The 21,194-nt window shown below is 39.1% G+C and overlaps 1 protein-coding gene across 2 annotated transcripts in view; it reads left to right on the forward strand.

The window, feature by feature from the left end:
- Nucleotides 1-21,194, forward strand: part of SBF2 (SET binding factor 2) — a 498,121-nt gene that overhangs the window by 348,129 nt on the left and 128,798 nt on the right. For both annotated transcript variants that reach the window (XM_005215931.5, NM_001103237.3), the window contains exon 17: nt 16,732-16,800. In XM_005215931.5, the coding sequence (XP_005215988.1) occupies nt 16,732-16,800 (69 nt within the window). The remainder of the gene's footprint in view (nt 1-16,731; nt 16,801-21,194) is intronic.

Here is a 21,194-nt window from a genome sequence, read left to right on the forward strand (position 1 = left end):
TTGGAAGCATCATCTTGATATCTGAGTGAATTTGAGGGTATGATGTGATACAAAGGTTCCTGGCTAGTTGATGGAATAGATGCTTGTCCTTTTTACCAAGCTAATACGGAAGAGTATCAGGCTTGAAGGTGGGTATTAGAGGTGGAGATAATTCAGTTTAAGATAAATTTGAGGTCTTTACAACAGATTGAAAGAGCCCAAGTCTGCTGGAGCTGAGGAGAGTTGTCTGTGCTAGAAATACAGTGGCACTGTATCTCACAGAAATGGTTGAGCCAGCCTAAGGAAAATTGGCAGTAAAAGAGAGGAGATCTAAGGATGAAAAAATAAATAAATAAATTAGAAATACTGACATTTAAGGAGTGGGCAGAATAATAAAAACTAAAACATTGAGATGAAAGATCCATAAGAAAAGGCATAAGAGGAGAAAAATGGGGTCATGGAGGCCAAAGTAGGAAATTAAGAATAAAGTGACTAGAAAGAATGCAGGCTACAGTGGTAGAGTAGGAAGACTCTGAATTTATCTCTTCCCGTGGGCACACCAAAATTACAGCTATTTACAGAGTAACTATTGATGAGAAAGATTGGAAGGCTAACAGAAAAGATTTTCTATAACTGAAGTCATAAAGACGGATCCACAGCAAGTTAAGTAGTAGGGAGAGACTCAATACAGTCATGACCCATACCACCAGGTGGGCAGCCCACAAATGGGAGGATAATTACAATTACCAGAGTTCTCCCCAAGGAGTGAGTGGTCCAAGCCCTCCACCCCTGGACTCCTACACTGGGAAGATGAGCCCCCAGAATGTTTGGCTTTAATTAAAGCCAGCAGGGCTTACTTTCTGGAGAGCTAGAGGGCTGTGGGAAATAGACTTCAAGGGCGCACATGAAATCTCACATCCTCCAGTACCCAAGGCCGAAGCAGTAATTTGAAAGGAGCCTGGGGTGGACCCACCTGCTGATCTTGGAGAGCCTCCCAGAGAGGCAGGAAGCAAGTTGAGCTCACCTTGAAGACATAGACACCGCAACCATTTTGAGAGCTTGTTCTACCACGTGGAGACTAGTGCTGGCAAGTGCCATTTTGGAATCTTCTTCTCTGTAGCTTACTAGCACCAGGACCCAGCCCACAGCCACCCTGGAATGTGACCCTGTCTACCAGGGAGCCCTGGACCTGGCCCCACATACCAGTTTACCATCACTAGCCCTGGGATCCCCCAGGGCCCTGCAGTTACAGACCCTGGGACCCACCTCCACCTACCAATGAGCAGGCACCAGCCCCTGGAGCCCCTGGGCCTTGGCCCTACCCATCAGCAGGCCAACACCAGCTCTTAGACACCTCGGATCCCTCAGGCAGCTGCCCCAGGATCCAGCTTCTGAGGCCAAAAAGGAATAGCATGATATAAAGTGATGAAAGGGGAAAATCTGCAACCAAGAATATTCTACCCAGCAAGGCTTTCCAGGTTTGATGGAGAAATCAAAAGTTGTACAAACAAAAGCTCAAAAAGAGTTCAAAACCACCAAACTAGCTTTACAAGAAGTGTTAAAGGGACGACTTCTAAGCAAAAAAGAAAAGGTCACAATTAGTAACATGAAAATTACCAAAAAAAAAAAAAAAATCTAATTGGTAAAGGCAAATATACAGTAAAAGTAGTAAAGCAAAGCCATGTTTAAAGATAGTAGGAAGTTTAAAAGCAAAAATAGTAAAATCATCTATCCACGATAGGTATTTAAGGGATACACAGAACAAAAAATTATAAAACATGTTATCAAAAACAGTAAATGCAGGGGCAATGAAAGTTGCTGAACTGTGTCTGACTCTTTGCAACCCCATGGTCTGTCCATGGAATTCTCCCTGCAAGAATACTGGAGTGGGTTGCCTGCCATTCCCTTCTCCAGGGGATCTTCCTGAACCAGGGATCGAACCCGGATCTCCTGCAATTCAGGCAGATTCTTTACCCTCTGAGCTACAGGAGATTCCCAAATGCAGGGAGTGGGGGGTGAGAAAAATGCAGGGTAGTTACAGTGTATTTATGGGGGAAGGGTACGGCAAGAAGTGGGCTTCCCTAGTGGCTCAGCAGTAAAGAATTTGCCTGTTATGCCGGAGATGTGGAAGGAGCTGCAGTTTTGATCCCAGGGTTGGAAAGATCCCCTGGAGAAGGAAATGGCAATCTACTCCAGTATTCTTGCCTGGGAAATCCCATGGACAGAGGAGCCTGGCAGACTGCAAAAGAGTTCAACAGGACTTAGCGACTGAACGACAACAGGGTGAGAAACAGATGAGGGAGATTAAGAGGTACAAACTTCCAGGTACAAAAAAGTCACAGTATGAAATGTACAGTGTTGGAAATATAGTCAATAGCTATGTAATAAAATCTTTGGTTTTATAGTGTAACTTATCCTGGTGTTCAGTTGGAAATGTATAGAAATATCAAATTGCTGTTGTGTAACAGGAACTAACAGTGTTATAGGCCAATTATATTTCAAGAACAAACAGATTTGTGTTTACCAGCGGTGGAAGATCAGAGGAGGGGAAATTGAATGAAGGCAGTCAAAAAATACAAAATCCCAGTTATAAGTACTAGGAATGTAATGTACAATATGATGAGTATAATTGACACAGCTGTTTGTTGTATTTGAAAGTTGTTAAGAGAGTAAATCCTGAATTCTTGTCACAAAAATATGTTTGTTTCTTTAATTTGACAACTGTATGAGATGACAGATGTTCACTAAATGATATTGTTCACTAAATGATTGTTTGAAATGACTATATAGAAGTAAAGTTCATTTATATGAATAAATATACAATTTGTGATTTGGAAAATATAGACACCAAAATTTTACATTGGTTGTATAACGGTCATGGGATTTATCACAAGATATTTTGGGGTTTTTTTTTCCCTGCTTAACCTGCATTTCCTAGATCTTTTATAATGGAAGTGTGGGGGGTTTTTTAAAGGAAAGTAGTTTTTTAAAAAAGATAAAATATGTGTTTAATCTTAACAAATGGTATAGAGGTTAAATTAAATGTCTAAACATCATCCATTTGGTTGGTGTAAGAGGTGAAAGTGGTGACCTTTGCCAGTGCAAGTGGGGGTAGGAAGTTCAAAAGGCCAAAGCCAATCTAGAGAGGGTTGATCTTCTGGCCAGTGCCGAGTTTTCTGTTGTCATTAAGGAATAAATTCAGAATTTGCAAACATTGTTTTCTTAGGATTCCCAGAAATGCTTTCATGCTACTATCCTGACCTTATGTAACACTTTACATTTCACTGAGTGTTTCCTTATCAGTGCCTCGGGAAAAATAGCCATGTAACTATAGGGTTGATAATTCCTTGCCTATTTATTTTTAAGGCTGGTTAGATGTGGTTGAGTCTGACTTTTTACACATTTCATTCATTGTATGGAATCTGATTTTGACTTTCAAGAAGATTTTAATAAATAGTGCTGCTAATGAATCTTAAAAGTTTTTCCCAGTATCCATTTTTAACTCTTTACAAAGATATTCCAAAATATTCTTACTGAAACTAAGAGCTATTTAAGTTTTTTCTGACCATATGTTATCATTATTTTTATAATATAAATCATGAGGAAAATTGTCTCCAATTATTACTATTTGCAGTAATTGGCTATATAAGTATTTGATTATTTTATCTTTTGCTAATGTTATAAAGGCAACATAATGATAACCTATGGGTTAAAATGCTAAAAACAGTGACTTCCATGGCGGTCCAGTGGTTAAGACTCCGTACTTGCAATGCAAGGTGTTTGACCTCTGGTCAGGCAACTGAGATCCCACAAGCTGCACGACACGGCCAAGAAAATAAAAGCTAAAAAGAGCTGTTTGTTTTCCTTTATAACCTCACTTATATAATCAATACATGAAGGCTTTTCTAATCTAAAAGGCTTTTCTATAGGTTTTACTTATTTCTTAGTTCTAAATCAGACAGATTTATAATTCATTTCCTCTTTTTGTCACAGGAATTTAAAGTATGGTCTTCAGAGGGGTGGGAGTATAGGAAAACAAACAAAAAATATGTTATAGTAGCTACCTTGAAACTGTAAAGTATATAAATTATTAATGTTATCTCTTCATGGCTACATCCACTAGCTTTTCCTTGCTTTGAAGATAGAGGAAGCAGTTTATCAACTAGAATTTCTTTTTGAAGCGCTCTTTCCTTGGCTCCATGATGAAACATTTTCTACATATCCTTGTACCTTTCTGGCCATTCTTTTTCCATCTTTTAAAGCTCATCCTTCTCCACTTGGCCTTTAATTTTTAAAGCTTCATATTCTTTTATTTTGTTTTTTTGTCTCATTCTATACTTACTTCAAGGATGATTTTTTTCACATGTACAACTTAAACTACTACCTGTATGTTGATGACTCTTGGAAGTTTATTTTCTACTCCAGACCTTTGCTCTGAGCTCTACACCTTTATATCCAGCTGGGTGCCTGATATCTCATTTTCATGGTGTCAAAGACGGTCAGCTTTAGAAACTAAGCTCATGATAATGAATTTCCTTTACCCCTCAACTCTCAAACCTGATTCCCTTTCACCATTCCCAATCTTGGCAAATGGCACCACAACTGATCCAGTTATGCAAACTAAAACCTAAGAGCCTTCCTTGATGCCATCTTCTTCATCTCCAACACCAAGTCATATTGATTTTCACACCATGGGAACCTTTTGACACAATCCTCTTCCCTCTCCCTCGACCTATGATATCCCTGTCAAAGCTACCATCATCCCTCCTAGACTGTAATACTCATCTAAACATTCTTCCCCCATCCATTTTTGTTCTGGCCTAAACGCATTCATCATCCTATAGCCAGTAGTGATTTTTTTCAAACTACAGATCTCTCTTAGCTGGTTGTCGTCGTTCACTCGCTCAGTCGCTCAGTCGTGTCCAATTCTTTGTGACAACATGGACTGCAGCACACCAGGCCTCCCTTCCCTTCACCATCTCCCAGAGCCTGCTCAAACTCATGTCCGTTTAGTCAGTGATGCCGTCCAACCATCTGGTCCTCTGTTGTCTCCTCCTCCTGCCTTCAATCTTTCCCAGCATCAGGGTATTTTCTAATGAGTCAGCTCTTCGCATCAGGTGGCCAAAGTACTGGCACTTCAGCAGCATTATCCTATAGCCAGCCAGTGGATCTTTTCAGGCTACATCTCTCTCTTAGCCTGGGTTCCCCAGAAAACAATGTGTATACTACCACTTTATTAGGAAATTGTTTCAGGTTGGAAACAGATTCTGAGGCAGAGTTTAGTTCAAAGGATATTTGTCAGGGAGTGATCTTTAGATTAACACCTGTAGGAGGGAAGGGAAAAAAATAGAATTGGGCAAAAGGAGAAGTCAGGCAACATGTGGGCTCAAGGTTAGTCTCAGTCTAACCCACACAGAGCTCTGGGGCTAGAGTTGTCCCACATTATGTGAGAATAGCTGGGTATGGACCCACACCTTGATCAGTCATTGAATATTTACTGCTTCAGGAAGGGCTGTTGACAGCATTGCCAAGTCATGGCAGCAACAAGTCCTTCCTTGAAGGGGTATTTGGATAAGGCATTGTCATGTTCATTCCTTGTGCTGCTCACCTCCCCTTCTACAACAGTATTCAGAAGCAGCTCCTCCAGAATTCTAGTGTGCCTTTCTTGCTGGGGGGAACTAAGAAGAGGGTAAGTGGGGAAAACGTTAGCCCCTGCAGATGTAGCTGATGGTAGGAATGCAAATGATGCTAACCTCTCTTCTTATGACTCAAACCATCATCCTGGAGGGGTCTTAGCCTCTGGTCACCTGTGTTTCTCAGCCCAGCATTGTTGCACTGGTTCATTTTCCATCAGAATTTAGCAAGGAAGTACCAAGAGGTACCCAAAAACTTAACCTGGGTGCCAGGCATTCCTCCTTGCTCTCACTGTATGACATTAGCCCTACCTCCCTGGCATTCAGGTTGTTTTTTGAGGGTTTTCTTATCAAGATGATGGCTCCTCTTGTCTGCCGGTTCCTTGGCAACAGCTGTAGTTTACAGATTAATGAGATTCTTGTTTTGTCCCCTAGTAAAATGTGTTCCTCCTTTGGGGAATAGAATCTGTAACCTTGTACAGCTCGAAGTTATAGCAATGGAAAGTGCAAATTCTCTAAGTGGGTCACTGATTGTGGTAGTAAGCAGGGCTTCTTAATTCTTGGATCTGCTACAGAGCCCTTTCTTGTTCTGGGTCCTAGTTCAGAGTTCTATTCAGAGCTGGCAGCTTTCTGTGTCACCTGGTATAAGCCTGTACAGGAGTCCCAGATGTGAAATATGCTTTCATCATAGCCGTAAGAGGCCTATGAGAATTTGTGCTTCCTTCCTCATTTCCTTATGATGAGAGATACAAGATGCAACAAATTGTCCTTTTTCTTTGAATGAGATGTCCCAGCAGGCCAGGACCTTTATAATGTTTATCTCCCATCTTCTGCAGTGCATGTCTCACCAAGATTTCCAACATGGTGGTCACCGCTAGCTCATCCAGCCTGATTAGCAAGGTGTCATCAATGTAGCAGATCAGTATAATGTTCTGCTGCTGCTACTGCTGCTAAGTCGCTTCAGTCGTGTCCGACTCTGTGCAGCCCCATAGACGGCAGCCCACAAGGCTCCCCCGTCCCCGGGATTCTCTAGGCAAGAACACTGGAGTGGGTTGCCACTGCCTTCTCCAATGCAGGAAAGTGAAAAGTGAAAGTGAAGTTGCTGAGTCTTGTCCGACTCTTAGCGACCCCATGGACTGAGGCCCACCAGGCTCCTCCATCCATGGGATTTTCCAGGCAAGAGTACTGGAGTGGGGTGCCATTGCCTTCTCCGTCGGGTATAATGTTCTAGGTGACATTTAATGTCCACGTTTCTTCCAAGTAAATTTGAATGGGAGGGGGATTTAATTAACATATCCCTGAGGCAAAATTGTAAATACGTAATTACCATTGTCCATTTCATGTAAATACAGACTGTTTCAGATCCTCCTCTGTGATAGAGATAGAATTTATTCACCAAATCACTGACTACATGCAACATTCCTGCAACCATAATCTGCGGTAGCAATGTGACTTTATTATATAACTGCCATGGGAGCTTCCTCATGGTTGAATTTATTGTAGTCTACTTTTATACTTTTGTATCTGTCTGGTTTCTACAGACACAGGACTGGAGAATTAAATAGAGCTATGACAGAGACCATCACTCCTGCACCCTTTAAATCATTAAGAGTGGAACTAATTTTCACTGTTACCACCAGTAAATCCATTTAAAATAGGAACCAAAATTTCATGCCAAATAGTGGGGAAAGCATTTGATACATTATATTTAAAAGAAGAAATCTAAAATTTTATTTTAACAAATACTTAGATTATTTTTACCATGTGCTGATACTTTTAGAACCAAAGTATGAATCTCACTTTCCTTGGGGGAGGTAAAAGTATTTAAAATTATTTTCCAACAAAATTGCATCATGATTTACTTTATGTTTGGCTTTTACAGCACTGTTCCAAAGATGATCCTTTTTGAAAAAATATTTAAAGCCTTCATAATTGTTCTTAATGGACTCTCTTAATCCTCTGACAGCAAATCATATTCTTTTAAAACACTTAGCATAAAATCATCCTAACCGGTGATCTTTTTTTCACTTGATCTAACTTTGTTCGATTTTGCTTTGTCAGTGTGATGTGATAGAAGCAGTTCTTTGACTTGGTAGACTTATGAAATCCTATATTGTTTACATGTTTACATTTCTGTGTTTGATGGGGTGAGTAGAGGTAGAGGCCAATGTTAATATGAAAGTGTATTTCAGAGAATGGATACAGGTATTTGAAAGGCTGAGTCCCTTTGCTATTCACCTGAAACTATCACACCATTGTTTCTTAATTAGCTATTGTTTTTCAATTGCTAAATTGTGTCTGGACTCTGCGACCCCACGGACTGTAGCACACCAGGCTTCCCTGTCGTTTGGTTATACCTGAATACAAAATAAAAAGTTAAAAAAAAAAAAACTACAGCAGTGTTAAATTGGATGTGTTTTTCAGTAGTGACTAATTTGATGATGATGATGAAATGGTGGTGATTATTCCTTTTGCCTTGATTCTTTGGATCAAAATTTTGTCTGGGAGATTAATCCATGATGTTGGATATAACTATAATTTATTTTCACTTTTATGTAGTATTCTTTTGTATCAGTATACCACATTTTTTTCATTCTACCAAATACCTCTTTTCATTTTTCCTGTTTGATGCTTCCTGAACTCTTAGCATATGAAGACTAAATTCTTTTATTATTTCTTTTACTTTTTCCTGCTTTCTCCCCTATTTCCAGCACTCCTATTACTCATATTTTAGAAGCTTTGACTTGATTCTCTGTATTTCTTAATTTTTAAAGAAATTATCAAGACAGAGATGAAATAAATGGATACTATGGGGGTAAAAATTAACTTCCAGCACTTCCTTTGCATTTTAATTTTAGCAATCACATTTTAAATTTTCAATTGGTTTTCACAGTTGTAATATAGTTTCAACCTCTTTTGAGTAGATTATTTATAATTAGTGGAAATTTTCTTCTTTTGCCTGAATTATGTGTTTCTCAGATGCCATTTTTATATTCAGTTCTATACTTTATTGAACTTCCTGATGTTCAAGCTGGTTTTAGAAAAGGCAGAGGAACCAGAGATCCAATCGCCAACATCCACTGGATCATCGAAAAAGCAAGAGAATTCCAGAAAAACATCTATTTCTGCTTTATTGACTATGCCAAAGCCTTTGACTATGTGGATCACAATAAACTGTGGAAAATTCTGAAAGAGATGAGAATACCAGACCACCTGACCTGCTTCTTGAGAAATCTGTATGCAGGTCAGGAAGCAACAGTTAGAACTGGACATGGAACAACAGACTGGTTCCAAATAGGAAAAGGAGTACATCAAGGCTGTATATTGTCACCCTGTTTATTTAACTTATATGCAAAGTACATCATGAGAAACCCTGGACTGGAAGAAACACAAGCCAGAATCAAGATTGCTGGTAGAAATATCAATAACCTCAGATATGCAGATGACACCACCCTTATGGCAGAAAGTGAAGAGGAACTAAAAAGCCTCTTGATGAAAGTGAAGGTGGAGAGTGATAAAGTGGGCTTAAAGCTCAACATTCAGAAAACGAAGATCATGGCATCCGGTCCCACCACTTCATGGGAAATAGATGGGGAAACAGTGGAAACAGTGTCAGACTTTATTTTGGGGGCTCCAAAATTACTGCAGATGGTGGCTGCGGCCATGAAATTAAAAGACACTTACTCCTTGGAAGGAAAGTTATGACCAACCTGGATAGCATATTCAAAAGCAGAGATATACTTTGCCAACAAAGGTTCGTCTAGTCAAGGCTATGGTTTTTCCTGTGGTCATGTACGGATGTGAGAGTTGGACTGTGAAGAAGGCTAAGCACCGAAGAATTGATGCTTTTGAACTGTGGTGTTGGAGAAGACTCTTGAGAGTCCCTTGGACTGCAAGGAGATCCAACCAGTCCATTCTGAAGGAGATCAGCCCTGGGATTTCTTTGGAAGAAATGATGTTAAAGCTGAAACTCCAGTACTTTGGCCACCTCATGCGAAGAGTTGACTCATTGGAAAAGACTCTGATGCTGGGAGGGATTGGGGGCAGGAGGAGAAGGGGACGACAAAGAATGAGATGGCTGGATGGCATCACTGACTCGATGGACGTGAGTCTGAGTGAACTCCAGGAGTTGGTGATGGACAGGGAGGCCTGACGTGCTGTGATTCATGGGGTTGCAAAGAGTCAGACACGACTGAGTGACTGATCTGATCTGATCTGATACTCTATTGCATTTGAGAGGCAACAGGACTTAGAGCTTTAAAGCATAAACATTGGAGTGAGACTGCTGGGTTTGAATTCTTCCTCTGTTGTTTGTACCCATTTAATCTCAGGCAATTATTTAACCTCTAGAAACTAGTTCCTTCCTAAACAAAATGGACCCAATTCTAGTGTCTACCTCCTAGAGATGTTGTAAAAATTAAATGAAATAATTTCTGTGTATCCAAACTGAAAATGTTTGCTATTAATACTTAGTAAGCACTTAATAAATGTTAGCTATTATTACCATATGTCAGGTGCACTGTCCTAGTTTCCAGACATACAACGCTGAAGCAGACTTGCACCGTTCACTCAAAAACTTAAGACTGGATGTTATTTGTCAAGTCTAGCATTCATCTTCTGTCTCAGTAGGACTGGTGGTACATATTAAATAACCATAGTGTTCAAAATTGTGGTACATTCTCAGTGGTTTTATTAGCTGATTGAGCATTAAAATATAACCTGAGGCTGAAACAACAAGAGTCTCACTGCTTATTTTGTACTTAGCAGTGTACTTGGAGGGCTTCCTAGGTGGTGCTAGTGGTAAAGAACCTGTGTGCCAATGCAGGAGACGCAGGAGACCCAGGTTCAATTCCTGGGTTGGGAAGATCCCCTGGAGGAGGGCATGGCAACCCACTTGAGTATTCTTGCCTGGAGAACCCCACGGACAGCCTGGTGGGCTACAGTCCATAGGGTCCAAAGAGTCAGACACAACTGAAGCAACTTAGCATGCAAGCACATGCTGTACCTGGAAAGGGTGGACGAGCCGGAGGGCATTCATGTAGGGGTGCCAAAGGGGAGGAGTGTAAATGGTGAGGCAAGGCATGGGTGGCATGCTAGAGGTATTAGATGTGATAGGAGTAGTTATAATGTGGAATCGTTTGTTGTTGTTCAGTTGTTAAGACATGTCCAACTCATTATTACCCTATGGACTCCTCTGCTCTCCACAATCTCCCAGAGTTTGCTCAAATTCATGTCTGTTGAGTTGGTGATGTGGAATAGAAGATGACCAAAAAAAAGCAGACTGACTAGAGCTGTGGCTTATAACTGGAGGGCCATATGGTCGGTTAACTGTGGAGATTGGTCCACACCACAGAGGTCTTACAAGGTTAGCAGAAGACTTTGCTCATTATCCTGTATTGGTCAGAACATAGCTGACATTTTTGAGCAAGAGAGTAATATGATATACAGAGGTATTTTTGGCTTTGGTAGTTTTAATTTTTGTCTCTGTGTAGAAGATACAAATGTTCTCAGTGTTTTGGACAACTCAAAAAAAATTTTTTTTCTGAGCTATGTCTAATCCAAACTCAAAAAAAGCTTTGTAAGACATCATGCCTTTTGGCCTTATTTTTTTCTTTTAATGTTTACATATATCATTTTTGAGAGATTCCAAAGTTTTATGAAAACAGGAATGCTGGTTATAACAGTTCCAAAGGTATGCAAATCCAAATATGAAATAATTTAGGGTGATGAGAAATTAAGATTGCAAGGTTCACTCTTCAATTGTAGGAGGAAAATTAAAGGTAAACCACGTAGCACAGTTCACAATAAAACATGTATAGGTATTCAAGTCCTTGGAGGCTTATAAATTGCCTGGTATGCCTATAACTACTTTGCTATTATGTGGCCAAAACACAGGGGACTTCAGGATGTGTATTTACGAACTGATTCCCCAACAGATAACTGCACTATGCCGAAATGCTATTGCTATGTCAATGATTGTACTTCTTGTTTCAGAATTTTTCCATTTTTCAATCTAATTAACTTAGAATGTCTCTAACGTGATTTACAAAGAATTTTATATTTATATTTTGCAATCAGCATTTGACTGGCGCTCAGGTTTGAGACATGCACTACAATGTGTAAACATTTTGTAAGATAATAAATAGCTTCTAAATGTTTTATGATTGCCTGTTCCCTGCTAATTGGTCATGGATTGAAATTCCCCATTGTTTAATTTTTTTTAATATGTGGGAAATTTGTATAAATGAGTGTGTGGGACTTCATATCACAGCTGTTGTCATTTAAAGTTTGGACAGCATCATTACAAATGAAGCCCTGCTGTGAAATCAAAGTCAAAAGGCATCTTGGCATCCCAATCATTTCCTTAGGAGAAGATTACAGCTCAAGTCTGTTGAACTTTATTGCCTTGGGCCTCATGACAGTCTTCAGAAACATGCAAGGCATTTCTGTTAAAGAAACTCAGATGTGCTAGGACACAGGGGATGACATTCTTGCACATAACAGTGTCCTAAGCAAGAGAATGAGGAATAAGTTAGGAAGAAAAAAGATGATTCACACTTTTTGCCATATTCTGGGATTATAAAATCCATGGAGATGACAGAACAGGAACAGGATGTGGTGTTTTCCTACATGGCCTCTGTACTTTTTCCAGTTTTACTGAAGTATAATCAGCAAATAAATTTGTAATGTATTTAAAGTGTACACCATGAAGATTTTTTTTTAAATTTTATTTTTAAACTTTACAATATTGTATTAGTTTTGCCAAATATCGAAATGAATCCGCCACAGGTATACCTGTGTTCCCCATCCTGAACCCTCCTCCCTCCTCCCTCCCCATACCCTCCCTCTGGGTCCTCCCAGTGCACCAGCCCCAAGCATCCACTATTGTGCATCGAACCTGGACTGGTGACTCGTTTCATACATGATATTATACATGTTTCAATGCCATTCTCCCAAATCATCCCACCCTCTTCCTCTCCCACAGAGTCCATAAGACTGATCTATACATCAGTGTCTCTTTTGCTGTCTCGTACACAGGGTTATTGTTACCATCTTTCTAAATTCCATATATATGCGTTAAAATACCATACATTGTGAAAGGATTCCCACAATCGAATTAATTAACACATCCATCACCTTGCAGATTTACCTTTCTGGGGAGGGTGAGAATACTTAAATTCTACTTTCTTAGCAGATTTTCATTATATAATAACAGTATTATCAACTGTAGTCACTATGTTATACATTAGATTCTCAAACCTTGTTCATCTTATATGTACTCTTTTACCAGCATCTTCCCATTTCTCCCATACCCCAGCCCCTGGCAACCACCATTCTACTCTTTCTTAGTTCAACTTTTTTTTTAAGACTATACCTATAAGTGATACCATGCAGTATTTGTCTTTCTTTGCCTGGTTTATTTCACTTAACCATAATACCCTCTACATTCATCCATGTTGTTCCAAGTGGCAGGACTTTTTTCCTTTATAAGGCTGAATAATATTGCATATATAAACTACATTTTCTTTATCCATTCATTCTTTGATGGATACTTAGGTTGCTTCCCCACCTTGGGTGTTCTGAATAATTCTGCAATGAACATGGGAGTACAGATTTCTCTGTAAGATAATGATTTTCTTTGCATTGTGTATATACCCAGAAGTGGGATTCTTGGATCATATGATAGTTCTATTTTTAGTTACTTAAGGAACCTCCAGTTGTTTTCCATAGTGACTGTACTAGTTTACTTTCCTTCCAACAGTGTGCAAGGATTCCCTTTTCTCTGCATCCTCCTCAGCAATTTTTTCTTGTCTTTTTGGTAATTCAGTTCAGTCGTTCAGTGGTGTCTGACTCTTTGCGACCCCATGAACCACAGCACGTCAGGCCTTCCTGTCCGTCATCAACTCCCAAAGTCCACACAAGCCCATGTCCATTGAGTCAGTGATGCCATCCAACCATCTCATCCTCTGTCATCTGCTTCTCCTCCTGCCCTCAATCTTTCCCAGCATCAGGGTCTTTTCAAATGAGTCAGCTCTTCGCATCAGGTGGCCAAAGTATTGGAGTTTCAGCTTCAAAATCAGTCCTACCAAAGAACACCAGGACTGATCTCCTTTAGGATGGACTGGTTGGATCTCCTTGCAGTCCAAGGGACTCTCAAGAGTCTTCTCCAGCACCACATTTCAAAAACATCAATTATTTGGCACTCAGCTTTCTTTATAGTCCAACTCTCACATCCATACATGACCACTGGAAAAACCATAGCCTTGACTAGCAGACCTTTGTTGACAAAGTAATGTCTCTGCTTTTGAATATGCTGTCCAGGTTGGTCGTAATTTTCCTTCCAAGGAGTAAGCATCTTTTAATTTCATGGCTGCAGTCACCATCTGCAGTGATTTTAGAGCCCAGAAAAATAAAGTCAGCCGCTGTTTCCACTGTTTCCCCATCTATTTGCCAGGAAGTGATGGGACCAGATGCCATGATCTTCGTTTTCTGAATGTTGAGCTTCAAGCCAACTTTTTCACTCTCCACTTTCACTTTCATCAAGAGGCTTTTTAGTTCCTCTTCACTTTCTGCCATAAGGCTTGTGTCATCTGCATATCTGAGGTTATTGATATTTCTCCTGGCAATCTTGGTTCCAGCTTGTGCTTCCTCCAGCCCAGCATTTCTCATGATGTACTCTGCATAATAGCCATTCTAATAATGAAGTTACAGCTCACTGTGGTTTTGATTTGCATTTCTCTGATTATTAACAATGTGGAGTACCTTTTAATGTACCTGTTGGCCATATGTATGTCTTTGAAAAAAATGTTCAGTTACTTTGCCCGTTTTTTAATTGAGTTATTTGGTCTTTTTTGCTCTTGAGTTGTATGAGGTCCCTGAATATTTTGGCTAGGAACCCTTTATTGGATTTATGATTTGCAAATATTTTCTCCTGTTGCATAGGTTGCCTTTTCATTTTGTTGATGGTTTTCTGTGATGTGCAGAAACTTTCTAGTTTGATGTAGTCCCATTTGTTTATATTTGCTTTTGTTGCCTTTGTACTTTTAAGTGTCACATCTAAAACATGATTGCCAAGAATAATGTCCAGGAACTTACCACCTGTGTTTTCTCCTAGGAGTTTTATTGCTTCAGGTCTTATATTCATGTCTTTAATCCAGTTTGAGTTGATTTTTGTGTATGATATAAGATAGAAGTCTAGTTTCATTTTTCATTTGGATATCCAGTTTTCCCAGCCTGCCTTTATTTTAAAATAAAAACATAAATGTGGTTCCAAAGTAATGACTGCCTTCTTATTTGCAGGGCAGCAAAGGAGACACAGACATAAAGAATAGACTTTCATTCACTGTAGGTGAGGGAGATAGTGGGATGACCTGAGAGAGTAGTATTGAAACATACACATTACCACATGTGAAATAGAGAGCCAGTGGGAATCTGCTGTATGATGCCTGAAACCCAAAGCTGTGACAACCTAGAGGGGTGGGATTGGGAGGGAGGTTTAAGAGGAAGGGAACAAGTTCTTGCCTGTGGCTCATGTTGATGCATGACAGAAACCTCACCATATAGTAAAGTAATTATCTTCCAATTAAAAAAAAAAAACAACTAGTGTTTGCACAACAGTAAGGACACTGCCCACTGCCCTCATAGAAACTTCTTAGATAAGCCTGAGTCTTCCTTGTAAAACCAAGCTTCTCTCTCCTAATATGTTACCTTTGCTGATGTATTCATGGATCCTGATGGTTAATATAAATTCTGTTTGTTTGCTTTTTATGTAAATGAGATGTTTCCCCCTTAGAAATGGGAGCCACGTTGCGTAGCAGCCATATCTCAGAGACCTTGTTCTACCAGTGACCTTTCTTTTTCAACTCTCTCTCCCTTGGATTTTCCTCCTTGGTGTGCACGGGTCCCTTCTAATTCTTACAGAATCAAAGGATTACATAGAATGTTAGTATTCATCTGGCTCAGTACTACCAAGATTCATTCAGCCACCCATTTGGATGTCATGACTCTTCCACAGCTTCCTCCCCTTTACAGCTATGAGCATTTACACTGGGGGCCTTTGTTTTACTCTACTCACTTACACCCTCATCATGTCACCAGTAACCTCTTTGATTCACAAGTTTCTTGGCTTTTTCTCAATCTTCATTTTACTGAATTTCATGAAGCTTTCAACACCATTGGTCATTTCTTCTCCTGACATCTATAGTATTGTGCTCAGTCGCATCTGACCGTTTTGTGGCCCCATCACTCTAGCCCGCCTGACTCCTATGCCCATGGAATTTTCCAGGCAAGAATACTGGAGAGGGGTGCCATTTCCTACTCCAGGGGATCTTCCTGACCCAGGGATCGAACCTGTGTCTCTTGCGTCTCCTGCATTAGCAGGTAGATTCTTTACCACTAGTACCACCTGGGAATCCTGACATCTTTAGTATTGCTTTCTTCTAATTTCTTTCCCATCTTGATTTTCCTTTATTCCTTCTATATAAGCATCTATCTTCCCCAGGTTTCTGTCTTTAGCGGCTTCTCTTCATTCCTCTCTCTCCATTTTCCTAGCAGCTGCACCATTTTACATTCCCACTGAGATTTCCTGACTTTCCTATTCCCCAACATTTCACCCAAAGGGTTTTGGCATCACTGATATTTCTTGCCTGATCCATAACAAAATTTTACATGCAAACTCTTCATAGGTAACACTGAGAAAAAATATACTATTTCAATTATAACATACATCCCAGTCTTAGAGAAGTTAAAATGTGGAGGGAAAAGGTGTATCTTTGGTTCAGTGAAATGCAGTAATTAAATATATTTAAACCCCCTCCAAAATTTTTTGGACAAATTGCACAGCTATGAACATAAACGGGAAAGTAAAAGTAGCTACTCACCAATAGTGTATGAAAATATCTTTCTCAAATGTATTTTTACAACAAAAGACTGTGCTTCAGGACAGTATTTTTTTCCAGCTCTTTTTTCACAATTATCTAGGTAAGTCTTAATGACAATTTAGAATAAAAGTAAAAACCCCTTAGAACAGTAAATAATGTATCATAGATTTTTGTTTCCATATATTTGTGATTTCTGATAAATGTCCTAATAATGCTCATTTCTCTTTGTTTTCTTTAAGGATTGTTCCAGTTTAGAAGAATATAACATTGCTGCAGCATTACTCCCTCTGACTAGTGCTTTCTATAGGGTAAGTTTTAGTGGTCTATATGTAAGTCATTTTGATTTATATAAATGTATTCAGCTTGATTTATCATGGAACTACATCAGTCCCATCTCCTGACAATATCTAAGACACATCTGTGGCTATATCTATTATAACATTTGTTGCATACTATGTGCAAAAAATGAAATACATGTTAAATTATCTCCTAAGATATAACCCCACCACTCTATCCCCATTTCATTGTTCTTTAGAGCAACTTAATAACCTGAAATTATGTATTGTTTAGTTTATATTTGACTGCTCTCTGCCACCAAAGAAAACAAATTTGGTGGGATATTATTATATATATTATAATTATACTTATATACTTATATTATATATTAATTAATATTAATCATTAATTATAATAAATTTATTATATTTAATAAATTTAATATTAATATTATATATTATCTGTCTTATTCATTGCTATATCCCAATGTTAATAAGTTTCTACTGAATGAATGAATGAATGAACACACTAGATGAATAAATGTCAGGCAGAAATTAGAGATTAACATCACTGGCAACTTCTGTGAACCTTCTTAAAATTTTCTGGAGTGCTCAGTGCTTTTCTTAATTCTATCACATACTGTAGTTCTCCTGTCCATGCCTTTCAAAGAGATTGATTCTTATGGCAAACAATCCAGCAAATTCTTATTCTCTCTTTTCCTGTAAAGACTTGTAGGGAGTTACGGAGCCACGCTCTGAAGAGCACGTTGATTACGTCTGTCTGAAATACACAATAGGAAACAAGAAACCTGTGGCAGCCAGGCTGCCTCAGGCCCAGCTATGTGCAGTTAGCCTCAGGAAGCTCAGGACTTCAGATAGGCGTTATGGAAGGACTTCTAGCTTAGCTACTCCCTGTTTCATGGACTCTAAGTCAAGAGAGATTATCAGATATTCCCAGATCTAATTTAGTGGAGAACTAACTAGGCATCAGATATATCTAAGTGCTTTAGCTGATTCATAAAAATGATCCATGCCCTTAGATGCTTTTTGTTCTGCCTATCCTTTTTGTTTCATCCACCATTTCTGACTGATGAGGTCTAGTCCTCTTCCTGCACTTAGCATGTGTTCAATAAATATTTCTTGATAAGACCAATTTTTAAAAAACTTTACTTCAAACAGTTTGTCCACAGTCTCTGAGTTAAAAGTCTTAACCCAAACATTCTCCATAATCAGGAGCCCTTTCTCTGCTGCTAAGTCACTGCGTATTCCTTTTTCTTCCTCCTTACCTTCCCATCCTCTTCAAAAACAGAAAATGAAATTTATGAGACTCACACTTCTGAGATCTGGCAGGTCATACTGAGCATCCTCAGGAAATAAGGACAAATCTCAAAAATTTTAATCAAATGAATTTGGCTTTAGAAACTAAAGACAACCAGCTGGAGCTTGGGCATTATCTTTCGGTTTTCCCTTAACCAATCTCCAGGCCCACTCCAGTTTTTCTTAACTGCTTAGTGGTTCTTCGTCTTATTCCTCTCCTAACATGAAGAACAATGTTACAAAAATAGGTCAGGCCCTCCTGTGTCTTAAACCATCAAGGAAATTTGTCTCCATATCCCAGAGTAACCAGAAAACTTTCTTCTAACTAGCCTTCATATGGGCCCTCACATGGGCATTTGTTAAAGAAAATAGCATTTTAAAATTTTCCTACTTTAACATCTAAGATATTTATTTCTATATAATATATATACATTTAAAAAACAAGAAGAAATGTAGGGAAAATAAGAACCGACAGTAGAAACTCAATTGCTCAAGAAATCCAAACTACTGAAGACTTTGTTTAAGCTGGATTATTAACCTGTTTTACAGTGTATTAGTGAGGGTTTGGTCATCAAGCGAAAGCACCATGAGTGATAGGAAGTAAGGACCCTATTGTAGGGACCAGCTTTTATATTGTTATAGAAGCTGGAGAAGAAGTTTATGGAAAGCTTCAAATTAGGGTCTACCTGTTGGCCTGATGTCACTGTAGGTCATCAGGGCAGCAGTCAAGAAGAAAAGCTGGGCATGACAGAGGGAAGAACAAGGGCAAAGTAGAATCTGTGTATGTCTCTCATGTCCTCCAACTTCAGGGAAGGAGGTGACCTGAAAAAGAAGCCACGTTGTTGGCCATTGAGCTACACATGTGCCTAGCTCTGAGTAGGAGTAGCTAATGGAAGAGATCCAATAGGAACTGGAAGAAATGTGAGCCTGGTTCTTCCCACACATTAAGATGATCCAGCAGATTAGTTATAAAAGTGTATGAAATACAGCAGCACGTGGCTGTACTGACCTTCAGAGTGTAGCGGCCACTGCTTCATTTTTGCCTTCCAAATCTTAGACACATTTCTCTGTCATTAACCTTAACCTGGACTCATGCGGCAAAGAGAGTTCTGGGAAATATAGTTCCAGCTTAGCTTAGTTTACACAGTGCAAAAGCATTACACTGTGTTTTTTGTTTGTTCCATGCATGTGTTTAATGCATGCAGTTATTTAATAAGCAGGGATGCGTGCCATGCTTTTCTCTGTGTTATCAAACTTAATAATACAGACTTACATTTTATGATGAGTTTATAGATTTAATTCTTTACTGTTGGCTTGGCTTGATTTTACTTGGTTTGTTTTGGTTTAATTTGGGCATGAATTACTCAAGGTCCAGTCAGGAGCCAGAAACCATAACAGTAATATGAGCAGGAAAAATTTAATGTAAGGAATTGTTAAGTTAATAGGGGATTAACTACTAAGAAGTACAGAAGATTTTAAAGAATACAGAAATAGCAGATAAAGGGAGCAGCTTGTCGAAGGTTCAGGCAGAATACCCACAAAAGGAGCAAATTTGGAGAGGGCCACTCTCCAGCAAGACTGAGATTCAGACCTTGTTGGAGAGGCATTGCTATGACCGGCACTGAAGCGAAGTTCACTGAGGGGCTGCAGACTTGGACTGGCAAGCAGGAAATGCCCGCTGGAGTTCTCACAAGGCTTGCTAGGAAGCCGCCGTCTCTGGGGCACCACTGAAACTTGCGAAGTGGGGAGCGCGTCTGGGTGTCCCACACACAACTAGCAGGAACGAGAAGGAAGAGCACACCAGAACCAGGAAAAGAGACCAGTTCATACTGTAGTGTCCCAGCTGGCAAAGAAAAACTGTGACAGGTCCAGCTGCATTACCAAAAAGCGAGGAAAGGCAGGTGGATCCGGAGGAGAGAGGCTCTGCACTGATACCCAGCAGACAGGGTTAAGGAGTAGATCATATTGATTCTTAGATACTTTCTGAGTTTCTGTCTTACAGGAAATTATTGCTGATGCATAGTGGATTTGTTAATTCAGGAAAATTCTGTAGATGTCAATTGCATTATCCTGGCCTCTGATTGCACATGAGCCATCCTCATACTGTTCAAAGGGTGTAAATTCCTGAGTCTTGCTCAGCATTGCTTCAGAAAATGGACTCAGCTACTTGTCTTGCTTAAACTTGCTTTGAAAATATTTTTTAATAACATTTATTAGTCTTTTTTTTTTCAATGCACCAGGAGTTTATTGAGCATCTCAACAAAAAAGGTTACTATACCAGACAATATCTTGGGTAACAAGATGAACAAAATATTGATGGGGCCACTAGGAACTTACATTAGTCTTTATAATGTAATAAATAATAAACAAGCTGGTCCACAGTTTTCATCAATCAGGTAGACATTTTCTTAAAGTAGTATATATGCATGGTTAGAAAATTCAGATGGTACAGAGAGATAGAAAATGCAAAATAAACGCTCACTTTCCCACCTCTACTCCATTTCTTCTGACAATTGGTTTCCTCCTAGGGGAAAAAAAAAAGTTGTGTATTTTTGCTAGAATATACAGATAAAATTATTTTTTAACTAAAGTGATCACCTTGCTTTTTTCACTTAGTAGTATATCTTGGAGATCCTTCTGTATACCTAATTAATTTATAGCATATATACCTAATTATTTTTAATGACTGCATATATGTATCCATATATATGTCTTTTTAATAGTGGAACTCAAAGCCTGCTCTGAGTAAGGTGGTGGGAGAGATGATGGATCAGGTGCCTATGTTGTTGGTTTTTTTTTTTTAATATATCAGCTATTTTTTAAAAATTGAAGTATAGTTGATTCACAATATTAGTGAATTACTGTTAGTTTCAGATGTATAGCAGAGTGATTTTTTTTCAGGTTATACCCATTGAGTTATTGTTGTTTCTGTTTAGTCACTAAGTTGTATCCAACTCTTTGGCAACCCCAGGGACTGTAGCCCGCCAAGCTCTTCTGTCCATGGGATTACAAGATATTTAATATAATCCCCTGTGCTATACTGTAAATGTTTGTTGCTTACCTACTTTATGTATAGTAATTTGTATCCTTCCTTCCTCCCCTTTGGTAAC

This window comes from Bos taurus, chromosome 15 (assembly GCF_002263795.3).
Source record: "Bos taurus isolate L1 Dominette 01449 registration number 42190680 breed Hereford chromosome 15, ARS-UCD2.0, whole genome shotgun sequence".
NCBI lineage: Eukaryota > Metazoa > Chordata > Mammalia > Artiodactyla > Bovidae > Bos > Bos taurus.